This window comes from Lagenorhynchus albirostris, chromosome 14 (assembly GCF_949774975.1).
Source record: "Lagenorhynchus albirostris chromosome 14, mLagAlb1.1, whole genome shotgun sequence".
Classification (NCBI taxonomy): Eukaryota; Metazoa; Chordata; class Mammalia; order Artiodactyla; family Delphinidae; genus Lagenorhynchus; species Lagenorhynchus albirostris.
The window spans coordinates 44,945,183-44,964,104 of NC_083108.1; the positions used below are offsets into that span (position 1 = coordinate 44,945,183).

The window sequence follows — 18,922 nt, forward strand, 5'->3', positions numbered from 1 at the left end:
ACTGGATGCTGCCTAGAATCAAGAACCAAGATATTTCACAGCTTCCGAGGGTCTGGACCAGGGTACTTGATGTCAGCTGATCTGGCTTTTTCTCCTCCCTTCCAATTCCTTTAAGAAATTATTTAATGAAATTTTATTGTTGTCGTGATTTTAGGAAAGACTTTTACTGACTGTGTCCACTTAGATTGATGCTTGAGATCATATGGTAAAGCTTACTTATTGCAAGATTTATTAAAATTGTTATCGATCTTCAACCTCTTCTTTACCTGACCCGGGACATTTTCTCTGCTCCCAGATCAACTCTTGGGCACGAATGTGTCGCTTCCTACCCACTTTCTTGATAGTCCAGAGACTCTTCTGGAACTTGCTGTGGATTGACCTCAGTGGCTCGTTTCTTTATTGAAATAGCGCTGGTCTTCCTGTGGCGTCTTCCTGTTGCCTCTTGGTTCTTTGATGGCAGTTCCGTCTAGATCAAGAGCCTCCACCCATTCTCTGATCCTGTTACGATTCCCATTTGCAGTTCTCATTATAGAAAATTGTGACAAAATTAGATAACGGGTTTTTTATTCACTCTAACTTGGACCTCATAATAGCGGAATAAAATATGCAGCATAGGAAGCCTACACCGAAGGTTCTGTCTCCTCTGCCTCTAGAGTGGTTCATGAAATCCACTCACTTTCACCATCATCCAGGCCACTGCCTTCACTTAGGTCAGAAGCATCACTGACCTGCGGCGGCCTCCTCATGAGCGTCCGGTCTCTGGATGCACACCCCATCTGCTCTTTGGAAATTATCAAATCCAAACTCTCTCCTTAGTATGACAGATCTGTGGCCCTGCACCCACCCTTTGGTGGACCCCCACTTTGTGCGCTAGGTAAAGGCCTATGGGAAGGAGCTGGTGGTAGGTACAGGCTCCCCAAGGATGTGACTTCATCAAGCCTATATCCACTCATGGCCACTAAAGTTTCCTTCAGAGTCAGGGTGATCCGTCCTTCTCCCATTGAATGACTCTCCTCACTCTTCCTCCGGGGATAAGAACAGTTATGGGTCTTCTTTCTCCTAGAAAGGGCTTGCTGGTTTCTTTATTTTCATTCAGTTAGATCTCATTATGTTTTTAGCTATCTTATGTTCTCAGAAATCTGTGATTTAGTAACATACCTGGCTCGTTCTTAGCATTAGAGTGTCAGTGATAATCTCATGCTTTTCTCTATCCCAACCAGAAGCAGAAGGCTTCCTCCCTGTTTAACAGTATAATCATCACTCATGTCAACAAAGCATGTTTCCATTACCCCAGAAACTCACTGTGTTTCACGCAGTATGCCCTGTGTCAAAAGTAACTAGTATTTTTTATTTCTGTCACCATAGATGGGCATTACCTGGTTTTGGATTTTATTATAAAAATGGATGTCATACGGTAGGTACTTTTCCTGCCTGGCTTCCTTTACTCGATATTTTATCTGTAAGATTCATCCGTGCTACATTTAGAAGTAGTTCATTTCTTGTCATTGCCAAATACTGTTGTGTTGTGAGAATTGACCACATTTTATTTATCCATCCTACTACACTTGGCACTTGAGTTGATCCAGCTGAGTTATTATGAATAAAACTGCCATGAATGTTCTTACGCCTGTGTTTTGGCACACTTGCGCTGGTATGTGCTCAGGGATTGAATTTCTAGGTCTTAGAATATGCATATAGGTGCAGCCCTCAGTACAATCCTGCCAGTTTTCCGAAGTGATTGTACCAGTTCACACTCCCCCGGCCACAGCGGCATACGAGACTTCCAATTGCCCTACATCCTCACTAGCCCTTGGGTTTTCTCAGTCTTTCAAAATTTTAGCCACTCTGGTGGTATATGCCTCATTATGATTTAATTGGGATGTTCCTACTGACTTACTTGCCATTTTGATATCTTCTCTGTGAAGTGTCTGTTCAGCTTACTTGTTTACTTTTCTATTGGGTTGTTTGTCTTTCTCTTATTGATTTGTAGGAGGGCCTTCTATACTATGGATATCAGTTCTTTGTCGGATGAATGTATTATAAATATCTTCTATTCTGTAGCTTGCTTTTTTATTCTCTTAGTGGTACCTTATGATGAAAAGAAGTTTTTAATTTTAATGAAGTCTAATTTATCAGTTTTTTCCATTATGGTTAGTACATTTATACCTATTTAAGGAAACTTCGTCTCCCTGAGTTAATGAATGCCCCCCCCACAAAAAATCTTGCCTTCTTGAAGCTTTGTGGTTTTACCTATTATATTAAGTCTGTGATCCATCTGTAATGGATTATTCGTGTAGTATAAGTAAGCCAGAAAGAGAAAAACAAATATCGTATATTAACGCATATTTGTGGAATCTAGAAAAATGGTACAGATGAACCTATTTGCAGGGCAGGAATAGAGAAGCAGACGTAGAGAACGGACATATGGACACAGAGGGGTGGGGGTGGGACAAATTGGGAGATTAGGTTTGACATAAATACACTACCATGTGTGAAATAGCTAGCACGTGGGAACCTGCTGTAGAGCACAGGGAGCTCAGCTCGGTGCTCTGTGACGACCTAGTTGGGTAGGATGGGGGTGGAGGGAGGTCCAAGAGGGAGGGGATATAGATATACATATAGCTGATTCACTTCATTGTACAGCAGAAACTAACACAGCATTATAAAGCAATTATACTCCAATAAAAAAAAAAAAGATATAGATCAGGGGTCTCTTGTTTTCTTCCTAGCTGGCTATCCATCACTGTTTACTAAAAAGGTAACCCATCTCCACTGCATTGAAGGGGTTCGTTTGTCATAAAGCAGGTGGTTATATATGTGTGGACCTGTGGGGTGGCTTCCAGATGCTCTGTGCTGTACTAGTTGTCCTATTTGTCTATTCTTAGGCCAATACCATGCTGTTTTCATTACTAGAGCTTTCTAATATATCTCCCTATCTGTTAGGATATTTTCTCCAATAGAATTCATCAAGATTTCTATTTTAAAGTTTTGGATGGATTTTATCATTTACTTTTTTTCCTTAAGAAAAAGAAACACTTTATTTAATACTCTTACTTTCTAAGTGAATTTATGCCAAATGCTTCTCCATGTTCTAAACAAGATGCCATTGCTTTTTAATCTTAAAGTCATAGCCGGTTCCTGAGAAGTTCCGTTTTGTGAAGTATACTGTATACTATTGTCCATAATTCACATGTGGCTCCCTGTTAGGAATTCTATTTGTTTGAAGCATGCATTAAGCCTTTTTGGCACCAGACTTTGGCTCATACTTTTTATTGTTTTTTTTTGAAGACATTATGTTTTTACAAGAGTGAGCCTCGGAAATGGAACTGGTGCCACGTTACATTCTAGACAAGTTTTGGTCGATTTTTATTACACGTAGCAGGTATTTTACAGAGCATGGGTGTTACCTCCAGATGTGGCTGGAGACTGTGCCACAGGAAGCAGACAGCTTGTCACGATCGGGCTGTGGTCTGCCGGACGTCTCCGCCAGACAGTCTTTCAGAATCATCAGCTTTCAAAGATGGGTAGACCTCAGAGGTCAGTTTAGCTAGTTGGTGGAGGCTTGTGGCTACAGGCAAAGGCAGGTCTGCAGCAGCTGTCGCCAGGAGGCTACGATGCCTAGCCTAAAGCTGGCTTAGCCAAAATTCTTATTCTTCCCGCCCAGAGGAAGTATCCTTAAGGAGCTAACTGATTAGAAAGAAAACAAAGCAAACCAGTCCTTTACAAGGGAGCCTTTATCTTCCCTGATGTTGATTAGCATCTCTGTTTAAGTTCTGTGCCAAAACACAGGTTGCTAGTCTCTTTAACAAAATAGCTAAAACTCTAGAGCCTAAGAAAAGAAAAAACAAACAGACCAAAAAAACACCTCCATATCTTTTCTCTTGTCTTGTGGACAGTAGACTTCTCTCGGTGCGTGTGGCTATTCTGCTCTGGTTTCCATTGTCATGTGACTAGGTTGGGCCCGTTTCTGAAACTGGCATTAGATGTGTTCTGAACACAACCATTATTTCCTCACAGTGCTGTTGGCAGTTGGACAGACTCAGTATAATGCCCAGTCTCTTTCGAGAGGGTGAGGTCCCTTCTTTATCTGCTTCACTGCCGTGATCAGGGGGGCTTTGGGTGTTTATCGAGTCATGTTTAATTATCCTCATTAGTAAGTGTCCTTCAGTGCCCTTTTGGTCAGTGGAGCTGCTCGCAGACACTGGATCCCTTTTCACGATCTTTGTATCTGGTTCCTTCCATATCAGAATCACTAATAAAACACGGGTGAATGTACAATGGAACCACCTGATAGTTCACTTCTCCTGGAACCCATCCCCTTTTAGCCCCAGGATGGGAAACAGAAACTGTTAGCTTCCTGCTCTCTAAATCTTAGACTTAATTATGATTACTGTTACATTAAACAGACATATACTGAATGTGTGTTTTGTTTGTAATACTCACTAGTGCTGTCTTTAAACAACCTCTGCCTAAATCTCTTGACATGATACAGCTTCATTCTCCATAATAACAGCAGAAGCTATTGTTGGAGGGGGGGCAGGGTGTGTGTGGTAACCTACGTATTAGGCACGTTACTGAATACCTGTACTAAGTGCTTTATATCCGTAATTTCATTTGACACTCCCCCAGTCCAGCAAAGAAGGTCCCCACTGTTAAGTAGTGAAGGTGGGGATTAAATCGCAGTAGGCCTGGGCCCAAAGAAGATGGTACCTTCCTTGGCAAAGCTGAAACTCAGCCTGGCAACGAAAACAGTGCCTTTCACAATGTCATCTGAATTTATTGGAAGAAGGCCGTCCCCTTCTTGAAGTAGGCTCCGGGTGAATGAAAACTACTACAGTAGTTTTCTCTGCTCTTAAAATTTAACTTGGGAAGATTTTCCGTTCCCGAGGCCTTGGGCTGTCTGGGGGCTCTGGGTCTATGGAAGAAGGTGCTGCCACGCACGTTCAGAAGTTTCTCCAGTGACAGTCAGTGGATGCTGGGAGCCTTAGGACCACAGCTGGTGGTTCAGGGGAACAAGGGTAGCCGTAAGGGAGCAGGCTCGTCATCTGCACAAGCAGAGTCAACTCATTTGAGATTAACGCTGACGCTGGTCAGAGCTGATCCGGACGGAAAGTGTGAATAGCTACATGAAGACGCCGCTCTCTGGGTCACTCTTGGATTCTCAGCCCTTGTTATCCACTGGGTACCACTGTGAATTCCCATACCTACTGCTGCTGTTGAGCATAGCCTCACAATGGGCTAATAAGCTGTTTGCTCTCAGTCTCTTGCCCCAAGGCCCAGCACCTCTTGGGCTCAGCAGGCTTCACATTCCAGGCCGATGGGGACTCTCAGAATGCCCAAACTTGGTTCCTGAAGTCTTAGAGACATGCTCTGGGCTAGTTTCTTTTGCACCAGAGATGGTTCTGAGCTCTCTGAGAAGGTACCTGCTACCAGCCCTGATGGTTCGGGGCCATGTCAGAAAGCTGGATTCTGGATCGCTTGAAAGTCACAGTTCAGACACAGGGGGTCTGTTCATGAAAAGCCCACAGCTGTGTTTTGTTCAGCTGGCAGAGTTTAAAAACCGACAAAAATTCACATAAAAGAATTCTGGCTCTTCCTGTCCTCTCAAAAAATGGAAAGATGGCCTGCATCCTGACGTGGCAGTGATTGTTGGAAACTAAACAGAGACGTCTTCTTTAAGCAGCAAACGCGTTCCAGTAATTGTTGGTTTCCTTTTTTCCATACCAGGCCAGCTTTATAGATTTATGTTATCAGCTTATCCTTTGGAGATACCCCTTTTTGCAGACTCTGAGTCAATTATATAATAATTATTATGCTTTGCATGAACAAAACCAAATTCCTATGGGAAGGAGGTACTACAGTGCTCTGAAACCATGGGATAGTTTCTTGTGGTACTGGTTTTTGAAAAAGAGAAAGAAAGAATGAGAATTAGCCACAAATATATTTAGGCAGATCTCTTAGTTAAAATAGGCTAGCTGCTCGAACAAGCTCCAAGATTTCAGTGACCTAAGCCTCATTGAAGTTTATTTCTTGCTTACTTGGCCGTAATTGGGTTTCGAGTCATGGGAGTTTGGAATGGAGAGAGAAAGTTCGTGCCATTCCACGCAGTCACTCAGAGCGCCAGTGACTCCCCCATCTTCCACATGTGGCTTCCAAGGTCACCCTAGCCATACATACATGTGTCACTGGGTGACAGAAGGGCAGGAAGGATGATTTGTGGGAGATTTTCATGGGCCAGGCCTGGAAATGAGACACATCACTTCCACTCCTGCCTTGAGAGAAGAATAAATGGGTTTGGTGACCAGCTGGAAGGCTCTAGCCACCCTGGTTAGGTACCTGCGTTTAGAGAAGCTTTCTGAGGTTCTGTGAGAACATGCTTTCTCACAGTAACTACCCACAGCTAGATCAAGAGCATCGATCTGACCCATCCAGATGTGTCAGAAAGAAGTGGGTCCCTGGACACGGAGGAGACACAGGAGGTCCAGCAGGAAAATGGGACACTGTGTGTCAGGCTCACCTAAATCCAGGGAGAGCAGCTGTCCCCCACCTGGGGAGCACTGCCCCTGCGCCCCGGGGATACTAAAGTCTTCTTGATCGAGGCCCAGCACTTGCACGTGAAAGGAATCACGTATTTAAGGATAAAAGGAGTCATGCCAGGAGCTCTTTTTAGTGGGCAGGGATTCCAAAGCCCAAAAGATCCAGATGTGATGGCTGTATGAGTGTCAACTGGCTTTTTTTTTTTTCAATGAAATTAATGTCTTACGCGATTTCTAGAAATTAGTCTCAGTATTTCAGTAGATCAGATCCCCAGCATCTCCATGCAGAAAGCACATTTAGCAGAATTGAAGTGACTGAGCTGGGGAAAGAACCCACAGTTCCTGTGACTCAGGGTTTGGCTTTGAGGAAGGGGGACTCTGCGGGTTGATGACTCACTTTTACCTCCCATTGATCCTCCACCTTGCATTTTAAACTGCAGTAGAATTGAACTTCCTATACATCTAACCTGTCTCACGCTATTTCACACTTTTATGGCTTAGTCCACAGTCTTGCCCTACCTGACTCTATTCAGCCCCCAAGATTCCATCTCAGGACATCTCTCAGGGTCGCAGGCTGAATCAGGTGTCTCTGCTGCGTGCTCCCACAGCATATCCCATGTCTGACTCTATTTTGAGATCTTGTGTGCAGCCCTGGTCCTGACCTTAAAGGCCCTGAGAGCAGGGACTTGTCACATTCATTTTTTTCTTCCAGCATCTAGGACAATTGGCACCTCGCAGGCACTCATAGAATGTTTGTGCATTGGGCCCTCTTCCAGAATCTCTTAGTTTGCAAGTCTTTCTACGGGGTTAATTGAACCATTACAGCCTGATAACTTCACTTTCATTTTTTGAAATCTATGATGGCTTCAGGAAATGATCAGATTCATAAATGCCAGTGTTTCATTACATACTCGTCCTGTGTCAGGCACTGGGCTCTGCTCTCAGTTCACGTGTCTTTTATAATCTTTTATAATCCCAACAACCCTATGCAGTAGATATTGCCATTAGTCCAGTTTTCAAACCCAGGTCCATGTGACTTGAGAGGCCCAGCTCTTATGCACCGGGATGGAGGTCACATGAAAGACGTTTTATTTACTCTTGCTTGTCTATGGCAGGCAGGTGTTACTCTGTAGAAACAGTGAGGCTGGGCGCTTAGCCTCAGTTTATTAGATGACCACTGGTAATCTGGCTTTAGAACAGGCAAAGGGTAAGACCCAATTAATTCGTTAAGCATGGCTTGCAAAATTGAGCACATTTTGACACTGACAAGTGTAGAATCTTGGAAAAGCAATTTGAGCAGCCAAGTTATTAAAAGACCTGAGATACAATCTGGGCAACAGGTACTAAAATCTAAAATCCACGCTGGATACCTAGACAGAAGGATGAGACACAGGTACAAGAAAGCACCTGGAGACCAAACCAGCCACTTCCCTGAGACCAGGGATCTCTGCTTGAGCCAAGACGGTCTCTAAAGATTACCCACCAATCTCAGGAACCAGCCCCAGTGTGGGCAACCAAGCCTGACCCTCTGACTCAAGAAGAGAATGAAACTGGTATATTTGATTCTTCGAAATAACTGCTTTACAAAATCATTCTGCTTTATAAACAAGCTAACAGATGGCTGACTCTGGACATAGCTGTGGAGACCACTTTCAACATTTTCATTGCTGGCCAAAGCACACTCTTGTAAATATGTTCCCAAGTTGTTCATGCATTTATACCCACCTGCAAACTCCAGTATATATTAGCTATTGAAAGAGTGACACTGATTTCACAAAAGGAAAGTTTCACCAGGAATTTGGGTTAGCACACTGCCATCCCTTTTTTCATGCTGTTTTCAAAAACCCTCATGGCCAGGTGACTCACTGGTAGGCTACAGACAACATATGGTCTGAACTGGTTGGTACCCATTCCCTATTGGGCATTCAGTATTTTTAATGTGCACTTGATCTGCACGTGACTTTTTTATTTACTATCCTGATCACTTCACGTAAATTAACACAATATTTTATGTAATTCATCTTAATGTTTATTTTTCCTGACTGATTTTAAGTTTATTACATTTAGTTTTAGAGAAATGGAAAGTTACCCAGCAATACAGAGATAAAGATTTGTATGCCAAGTATGTGTTACCAGGATGTAAAAAAAAGCTAGGATACTAAGTGGAATATGCCAGACTTCTACCAGTTGTCCAGATCTACCAGTTGCCTATTTCTATAAAGTTGTATTGGAACTTTATAAAAATTCCATTTTGTGTGGCCTTGCGCCATGTCCACAGCTTACGTACTGCCTATAGCTACTATGACACAGCAGCAGCAGAGTTGAGGTGTTTTGACAGAGACTCGATGGCCCAAAAAGCCTGAAATATTTACTATCAGGTCTTACAGGAAAAGTTGATCCCTGCTATAGACGTCTTTCCATTAATGAAGTCTTCATTCACTCTTTTGTCCAAAGGTTGAATACTCTGAAGGTTAGCACAGGAAATGTATGTAATCTGCCCAAGGTCACCCAGATAGATAGGGTAGAGCCGGGATTTGAATCCAGATGCTCTGATTTCAGAATCCATTTTTTAAAATCACAATACTATACTCCCTTTTCTGTATTGATTTCATTTGTAAATTTATCTTAAAACAAAGACTATATCTCTTTAGGAAATTCCAAAACAACGTGACATAAACGAGTGAAGGATTTTGATGCCGTCACCATATTCCCAACCAAATACTGCCATTCCTTTATTACCTATCTTTAGATTTCCTCCAAGGTAGAATAATAGGTCACGCTAAGACAGAATGACCTTGACCTTTTCAGAGTGGTGACATTTTTGTGTTACGTAAGGAGAAGTTGGGGCTTGGGGTGAGAATGTATTACTGAAGATGCATTCAGAAAGCTATACTTTTTGTCTCCCAAGACAGTGCTTGAAAGGGTTAAAAAAACATGTCCATGTTTATAAGGCAGTAACTGAATTACATGGAAAGAATGGGAAATTACAAACATCAGGGTAAAAAATAAATCTTACATTTTGAGAGAAGCATATCATCTTTCTGAAGCCCCTGTTACTCTGCTAGAAATGCTTTGTATATCCACATCCTTATTTCTTTCAGCAACACCTCTTTCACAGCTCCTTTACACCTTCATTTTCCATATTTTTGTAATAGTTTTATCTATTATGTTAAATTTATATTAGCTTTAAATGTGTCCTTTTAAAAGACACTAGACTAAAAAGCTCTATGAGGTCAGTAACCGATGTGGCCCAAGAGACTCTTCAGAAAGTCTTTGTTGAATCAAATTGAATTGCATTGTATTTGCTGCATGTGTTTCCAGAAAAACGTGCCATAATTTTACAATGGGAAATAAGTTGTGATAAAATTTCAACAGTGCCAGTTTCTGAAGCAGAACCACAATTTTGCACCAAAGAATGTGCTCATTCTCAAAAACAGAATTTTAAAAGCAGCTGTGACAGGGCAGCATGAACGGTAAACCACGGAAGCAGAAGCCATGAATGTGTTTAATGGAGACTCACCTCCCTCCCACTGTGGGGAGTGGTAAAGTGGCTCTCCAGTGAGATGAAAACAGAGAATGGGGGACCTTCATCTATATATTAAGTCTCCAAGTTACTTTATTTCTATTAGGCTTATGATTTAAACCAGAAAAGCTGTTAGCAAATCTTTTGTTTTGGGGGCTTTCGTAATCCCTAGAATCAACCTCGTTTTCCACATCAATTCCCCTGCGTAAATAGCTACCATCGTAACTACACCTCACTGGGGAAGAAAATCAGGTTGTAATGTAATTTACATAAAGCTTGCAAGTGTATTCAACTTAGCTGTCAGCGGCTGTGTAGTAATGTGTTGACACCTTATCGTTATTTTATTCAATTATTTTAATGCCAGGAGCTATATAGGGTGAGGTAATAATGTTCTCCTTTTCCATCTTCCATTCCTTTTTGTGGCTGACTGAAGGGTTTCTTACCTTTGCCACAGGCAAGGAAAAGTAAAAGGTATCGGGTACCTTTTTTTTTTCCCTTGAGAATTTTGTCCATTTACTTTCATGTTAGTATTTTTATTTCTCTCACTCAGTTTTGAAACATTAAAAATATTTACCTTATCTATATGGGAATTTGAAAGTTACTTGCCTTTGCTACTGTAAAAGGAACATTTTCCACTTGTACCAACCAGCCAAACTGGCTCCTGTGTTCCATCCCTGGGTCTCACTGGTGGAGGCTGAGAAAGGACCAGGAACTTTGAGAGCCCTCCCCCTCCCTCACGTGACAGACTGTTGTTGGACCCAAGTGAAGACTCCTTTCTGACTGAAAGTCAGTGAGGCTTTAACCAGCTGTGCGCAGACCAGAGTCCTGGATTCCACGGCCTAGTTAGCATAACCACCTTGAACTTCCCTTCTGGCTCTTAAAGCCCCTCATTTTACCCCCTTCAGCAAACTCTTCTGTCCCTTTCTTCACTGGCCCAGGCAACAAGGTACAGCCTTTTTTTTTGAAGAATAGTTGGTTTAGAATGTTGTGTTTAATTTCTCCTGTACAGCAAAGTGACTCAGGTATACAAATATATATTGTTTTTCATATTCTTTTCCATTATGGTTTATCACAGGATATTGAATGTAGTTCCCTGTGCTATACCGTAGGACCTTGTTGTTTTTCCGTCTCATATGTAATAGTTTGCATCTGCTAATCCCAAACTTCCAGTCCTTCCCTCCCTCACCCCGCCCCGCCCTTGACAGCCACAGGTCTGTTCTCTATATATGAAGATACAGCTTTTTTTAGTTGTTATTTTGCTTGCTCTGGTGGTCTCTGTTTGCTCCTTCCACACTGTTTAACTGAGTCCATGATCTTGGGCAAATCATTAACCTCTCTGAGTTACGGGAATCAATGGGATAGAACAGCACTCTCTTGGCAGGATTTTGCTTGGAGCGTCTGAGATAGCACATAAGGAGGCACCTAAGGTAACTCCTGACAGATGATGGGCACCAGGTTAAGGCTGGTTTCCTTCTTTCACACTCTCAGAGCTAAAAATGGAATCAGGCACCCAGTAAGCTCTCTTTGGATACTCATGAAACGGTAAATGAATATTTTCATCGCTCTATAAAACAGACGTAATTGGGGCTTCCCTGGTGGCGCAGTGGTTGAGAGTCCGCCTGCCGATGCAGGGGACGCGGGTTTGTGCCCCGGTCCGGGAAGATCCCACATGCCGCGGAGCGGCTGGGCCCGTGAGCCATGGCCGCTGAGCCTGCGCGTCCGGAGTCTGTGCTCCGCAACGGGAGAGGCCACAACAGTGAGAGGCCCGCGTACCGCAAATAAATAAATAAATAAATAAATTATTTTAAAAAAAAAGACATAATTGCACGATTCTGTAGATTCTACCAGCCACAGAGCTTTCTGAAATTTTTGCCTGGGAATCTAGAATTTCACTTTATACTGAAGCAGCATTTTATTTTATTTAAACGTAACCAAATGCCTTCAGGTCAATTCGTGGTATCATTTTCTGAACCAATTATAGATCATTGCAAGTCAGTGGAATTTAATAAGAAAAGACAGAACCAGAGTTAAAGCTGCTGACTAACTTCTTACTAACTCTCCCAGAATTGTGTCACCTTTAAGACATTTCAAATCATAGACCCAGAAAGAAGTGTTTTCAGTTACTTGCAATGTTAATATCTAAAAACCCTAATTCTATGCCTGCTTCTCATGACCATTGCCAAATAACACATATTCCAAACGTTAGTTAAAATAAGATTTTCCATGGCCTTCGTTTGAAAACTGGATTTCTCTGGGAAGTTAATGTTGACAAAGTAAGGTTGACAATCGTAAGAGAATTTTCAGATCCACTGTTTCTCTAGAGAGTTTTAGGAACCAAATAAAGATTTCTTCTGGGGTTCTTTCTAATCTTCAGAAGTAAGGCCATGAACCCAGTGACCCTGAGAATGTTTTCAGTCTCTGTAATTCTCTTTAGAATTCTTATCCTACATGCTGTAATTTGTGTGTTTAAGTAAAGCATCATGGGATTATAAAGATATATAATTTAGGGTGTATAATTTCACATAGAGTGACCCCTTACCAAAAGGCTTAAAATTGGATCCTCGGGGCAGGACTCTGCCATAGAGCACAGATGGATGTGGACAGAAAAACCGTCTCTGTGATCTGAAGACACTTCTGCCCACTTCATACCACCATCAGATTTTCATATCCCGTATTTGCAATAGACAAGGGAAACCATCACAGAGAAAAGTTAAGCCGCGTGTTTTAACCCAAATTCTAGTTTCCTGTAAATCAGTGGGTTTGTGCCTCTTTTTTAGATATCAGTGTATCTGAGGAACATGACACGTTTGCATTACGGAGGGGGAGGTACTCACCATGGCCAAGAGTCTCAGCAATGGGACCCGGGGTCTTTTTCCCTTCCTCCCCATTGTGAATCCCTGCCATGGTGTGTCATGCGATCCAAAGCACATTTCTTGCTCTTGTGCACATCTGGCATGACTGTCATCCCTGAGACTTTTATTCAACACATTTTTAGTGAGCACTTTCTATGGGCCTGACATATTGACCACAGACATCTTTAGACTTCCTGCTCTGGTTCTTAAGATAGTAGGAAAGGGCTATCGAAAGGAAGGTAAGAATCTGTAAATGAATATGCTCGTGCATGTGTACACTAATAAGCGAAGCAGGCCAAGTGGACGGTCTGTCCTTGTCCAAACGAGATAGATGCTCTCAGCTGTAACAGCTTTCTGTGTCAGAAGTTAAGCCTGGTTTTACACCACATCTTCCTATTTGCAGGCAAAATATCCCAAAGTCTGAGTGTTGACAACTTATTAGAAAATTTTTTCAACGCTGTCAACCAAACATAATGCATTTCTGCTTGTAACCTTTGGATATAGTGGGAGCTGTATAAGAAATCAAGGTGGACAAGTCCTTTCCACGTAAGAAACATCCCACTGCCTCTCGTGGCTCCAGTTATGCCAAAGAAATCACTCTGTATTCTTATATGGAGTTGTCGTGATATACTGAGGACGGTCAAGGAATGTGTCACCAGGTTAAAGACAGTCCTTGAGCATAAGATTCAATTACTTAATTTCATGTAATTGAGATCTCTAATAGAGCATTTTTCACCCTCAGTGTAAAAATATTTATTAACTGTCATCATCCCTGTACTTAGAGTCTGTTTTTCCCTTTCTACAAAAAGCTTCCGGGCTTCCCTGGTGGCGCAGTGGTTGAGAGTCCGCCTGCCGATGCAGGGGACACGGGTTCGTGCCCCGGTCCGGGAAGATCCCACATGCCGCGGAGCGGCTAGGCCCGTGAGCCATGGCCGCTGAGCCTGCGCGTCCGGAGCCTGTGCTCCGCAACGGGAGAGGCCACAACAGTGAGAGGCCTGCATATCGCAAAAAAAAAAAAAAAAAAAAAGCTTCCATCATTGTCAGAAGACACACTTACTCATGGCTAAGCCCCTCTGTTAAGCTTGGTAGTTATGTAATTAAACATCACCTGGAAAACGATGCTTCTTCATATGTAAGCGTTCAGAATTCTCTAAATGAAGCCCTCTTTTTATTTTGTATAACATTTTAACATTTCAAAGGCTTTCCCGTCTGTCATACCATTATGTGCCTCTGCCTTAAGATAGTCTATAAATAACTCACACGTCCTATAAAATTTTAAATGGAGCCCATGTGTGCAAGATCAAGGTGTTTTCACTCAAGTTTGTATGGGTGCTTTGAAATACTCTACCCTCACAAAAGGAGACAGCATCCCCATGCCTTTGCTCACGCTGTTGATTCCACCAGAATGGTCCTTTCTCCCAAACCCACGTGTCATTCAAGGTTCGAACCTAACGCGCTCTTTCCCTCTCTGAGCGTTTTATACTTGGCGATGTACCAACCGTACATCCCACTCTGGCTTGTCCTACTCTGTGTGCCTGCCTCCCCTCCCGTAACACCTTGTACATCCCTCAGAGGAGGAGCTTTTCCTGAGTGCCTTCACTCGTTGGCTTAGTTGAAGCCCTTGGTTAAGAGTTGTTTAGGGGAGGGTTGTCAGAACAACTAGGGCGTCTCAACGAACAGAGCTCAGTGTTAGATTGACATTTGGAAGTCAGACACACCTGGTTTTGATTCTCATGTCAATCGAATACCAGCTGTGTGACCTTGGACAAGTTACTCAACCTTTCCGAGTCTGTTTCTTCATCTAAAATTATGGTAATAAAGCATTCTTCAGAAAGAAGAAAGGAGAAGTATCAGTGAGAAGACACTTACAGGAGGCTGGTATAGCTCCTGGTACATAGTGGGTTGAATGTCAGTGACTCCTTTGTTGTTTTAATCATTCTTCACCTTCCTGCCCCTTCTCCCTCATCCATCCAACCTTGTAGCTGGGACTTGACTCGCCTTCCCGGATGCCTGCGCCAGGAGCTAGGCTTTAGAGTCTAATCCATTTGAAGTCAGAGCCTGTCTCTGTGTCTCAGTAGATATGGAGCCATCGACAGATGACTTGGGTGATTTGAGACTCAGTTTCCTCAATTCTTAAATGAGGATAATAAAACTTAACGTCACACAGTGTTGTTCAGAGCATTAAATGAGCAAACATATGTAAAGGATCTCGAGCATTGCCAGAACATGGTAAATATTCAAGCGTCAAATGAATCAAAACCACTATAGAGATAACTGTAAACAGTTTTGAGCTGGTTTCAGACAGAGATGAAGCCTGAACTAAAAAGAGTACCAGCAAATCTGTACTTTCTGTAAATATCAACAGTGAATTAGAGAATTTCAGTTAAGCTGGGGATGTGACGTTTTATATCACCAGAATTTAGAGGTTTGAAAACTATAAAGTATTTGCCCAAACCTAAAATTTTGATGCATTTCCACATTATAGTTAGTGTCGTTGGACATTCCTGTCCAGCTGGCTGATGCTAAAGCTGAAAGTAGTTCTGAAGGTCCACCCAATGCCCAGAGCATCCTTCTTCCCAAGTTCTTCTCTGCCCCTCAAAGTGAACAGGCTGTTATTTCCAAGACATTCCCACAGGACTGCACCAGAAGAGAATCCACACTCCCTGGCTTCTTACCTCTGGGCCAGAGGTTGGAAAACTTTTTCTTTAAAGGGCTAGATAGCAAGGCTTTGGGGGCCACATATAGTCTCCGTAGAATATTCTTTGTCTTCTTTATTGTTACCGTTGTTTTAAATAATCCTTTAAAAATGTAAAAGCCATTCTTCAAGAAAAACAGGCCACAGATCAGACTGGACCCACCAACAATAGTTGGCAGACTCTAGACCAGCGGTCCCCAACCTTTTTGGCACCAGGGACCGGTTTTGTGGAAGACAATTTTTCCACGGACCGGAGTGGGGTGGGGTGATGGCTTGGGGATGATTCAAGTGCATTATATTCATTGTGCACTTTATTTCTATTATTATTACATTGTAATATATAATGAAATGATTATACAACTCACCATAATGCTGACAGGAGGCGGAGCTCAGGTGGTAATGAGAGCGATGGGGAGCGGCTGTAAATACAGATGAAGCTTCACTCTCTCACCCGCCGCCCACCTTCTACTGTGGGGCCTGGTCTGTGCCCTGGGGGTTGGGGACCCCTGCTCTAGACCACTGAAGGGAGGGAGGAGTGAAGTGGTTTTGAAACCTTGATGAACTAATGCCTTCCTCTAAGTAAAGGAAAATACACTTGCAACAGTTTTTTTTAATATGAAAGCAATATAACATTGTAGGGGAGGAAAAAGTTTTCTCGACCCTCCTCAGGTCCCTGGCTGAGTCTGAAAATTAAACCAACAAAGACAGATTAACAAGAGAAGAGCACACACGTTTGATCGAACTTTTACCTGTACATGGGGACCTTCACAAGAGAATGAAGACCTGAAGAAGTAACCAGAGCAAGGAGAGCTTATACCCTTTAGACAAAGAAACAGTAAATTTGTAAAGAATTGACAAGACAAAGGGTTTGGGCTAAGAGTAGTAAATGGTGAAGTAACTAGGAAGTTAAGGGTTATTTTAAGAAGGTTTGCCGTAAAAAAAGAATAAGAAATAATGCCATTTGCAGCAACATGGATGGACCTAGAGATTGCCATATTGAGTGAAGTAAGTCAGACAGAGAAAGACAAATATATGATATCATTTATATGTGGAATCTAAAAAAAGGGTACAAATGAACTTATCTACAAAACAGAAATAGAGTTACAGATGTAGAAAACAAACTTATGGCTATCAGGGGTAAGGGAGGGAGGGATAAACTGGGAGATTGGGATTGACATATACACACTACTGTATATAATAAAATAGATAACTAATAAGGACCTACTGTATAGAACAAGGAACTCTACTCAATACTCTGTAATGGCCTATATGGGAAAACAATCTAGAAAAGAGTGGATATATGTATATGTATAACTGATTCACTTGGAAACAAACACAACATTGTAAATCAACTATACTCCAATAAAAATTTTTAAAAAAAAATAACATTTCATTATAGTAATAAAATACACCCAAATATGACCGCTGCATTGCAGAATTACAGATGAGATTGCTTTCTTTATAGCTTTTTTATTTTCTGAGTTTTATATCATAAACACGTAATTCTTTTATCATTAAAGAAAGGTTTGTTTGTGCAGAGTTCTAGGTCCCAAATCCTGGTCTCTGATGATGAAGAGGACTTTCCTCCTCCTGGTCCAGGAGGGGGCTTTTCACATGGGAACGTTACAACCTGTTTCAGGGAAGAAGGGTGAGGTGGGAAGAGTCAGAGGGACGTTCCTGCTTCTGCCGTTTTTAAAAAGAGTGCTTGAGCTTCAGATATTTAATATGCCACGATGCCATAGTTTGGGGTAGCTGTCCTGAACCCCATCAACATTAAGCTAGTACTTTTACTTCTATGGTACAACTATATTTTCTAGTCGGTTTTTTAGTCACTTTGTAGTGGGACCTCATCTCACTGCTGTTTCCCATTGGAAACTGATGAGGAACATAGGAAAGCAGATGGCGCACAGACTGTCGAAATGAAAAACACAGAAGAAAGAGCTGCGTGAAAGAAATATTTAATCATAACATGAAAAGCTCCTAGTGGCAACTTTTCCATTATGTTAAATTTCATTCATTTCTATGCATTCTGGGTATGAGTTTAAAAACAGAGGTTGTAACTTTCCATCTTAATGCCCGTCTCCCATGGGGTGTTGGTTTTGTCTCTTGCAGGACTATGATTTGAGCCAGCTCCAGCAGCCTGATACCGTGGAGCCAGATGCCATCAAGCCGGTCGGAATCCGACGGTTGGATGAGAGACCCATCCATGCTGAGCCCCAGTACCCGGTTCGATCTGCAGCCCCGCACCCTGGGGACATCGGTGACTTTATTAATGAGGTGCAAAGAGAGACTCACTTTTTTTTATAAGGGTGTTCATTTTATGCTAACAGTTAGTACTATGGAGACCACAACTTGCTGGGAATACAGCTATGTAGTTCATTAAAACACAATTCTTTTTCCTAACTTTATGCAAAAGGAAATGTGGCTTCAGTAACAGAGAACAGATGAGATGGCTTTGGTCAGCCCAAAAGAGACGGATCAACTAATATTCTGCATTTGTAAATGACATCCGTATATATTATCAGTATTAGTCACACTCTCTCCAAAAGAATTTTTTCCCTAGATTACAAGTAATAAATAGGCTAACGATATTATAGTGAATTCTAATTTCAGTTATTAGCACCGATACATGTAATAAGAGTTCACTTTCATTTTCCTCACACTGTACCCTTTGAATGCCACAAATGGTGAGAATTCAGTGCCTACCCAACAACGAGAGGTCCATCATATGAGATTAACAGGAAGAGCAGCTAAATTAAATATTATGTAAGTGATTTAAATACTTGTCTAGTTGAGGAGTTTTAAGAGCTTCTGCAAGAGGCAGCTAATTCTCTGTTGAATATAACAGATATGATTTCCACTGTCAAAATTATTATGGTATTCTCTTATTTCATTACTGACCAAGAGTTCTGCTACACTTAATCCTTAAGTTTTGAAGTCAGATGATTTATACTGCTTCTTTTGATCATGTCTACAGTTTTACTGCAATTCTTTTTTTTTTTTTTTTTTTTTTGCGGTATGCGGGCCTCTCACTGTTGTGGCCTCTCCCGTTGCGGAGCACAGGCTCCGGACGCGCAGGCTTAGCGGCCATGGCTCACGGGCCCAGCCGCTCCGCGGCATGTGGGATCTTCCCGGACCGGGGCACGAACCCGTGTCCCCTGCATCGGCAGGTGGACTCTCAACCATTGCGCCACCAGGGAAGCCCTGCAATTCTTCTTTCGAATTTTTATTGTTAGTATAAGAAAATGATACATATTGATATTGATCGCGAATATATGGCAGGGCCTGTGTTCTCTGGCCAGATCCTCCCACTCAG

At 42.2% G+C, this 18,922-nt stretch overlaps 1 protein-coding gene across 1 annotated transcript in view; it reads left to right on the forward strand.

Annotated features, from left to right (window-relative positions):
* The window catches only part of CDH2 (cadherin 2), an 80,069-nt gene that overhangs the window by 50,838 nt on the left and 10,309 nt on the right, over positions 1 to 18,922 (forward strand). Inside the window, exon 14 of the mRNA XM_060170612.1 lies at positions 17,719 to 17,883. Coding sequence (XP_060026595.1) covers positions 17,719 to 17,883 — 165 coding nt within the window. The remainder of the gene's footprint in view (positions 1 to 17,718; positions 17,884 to 18,922) is intronic.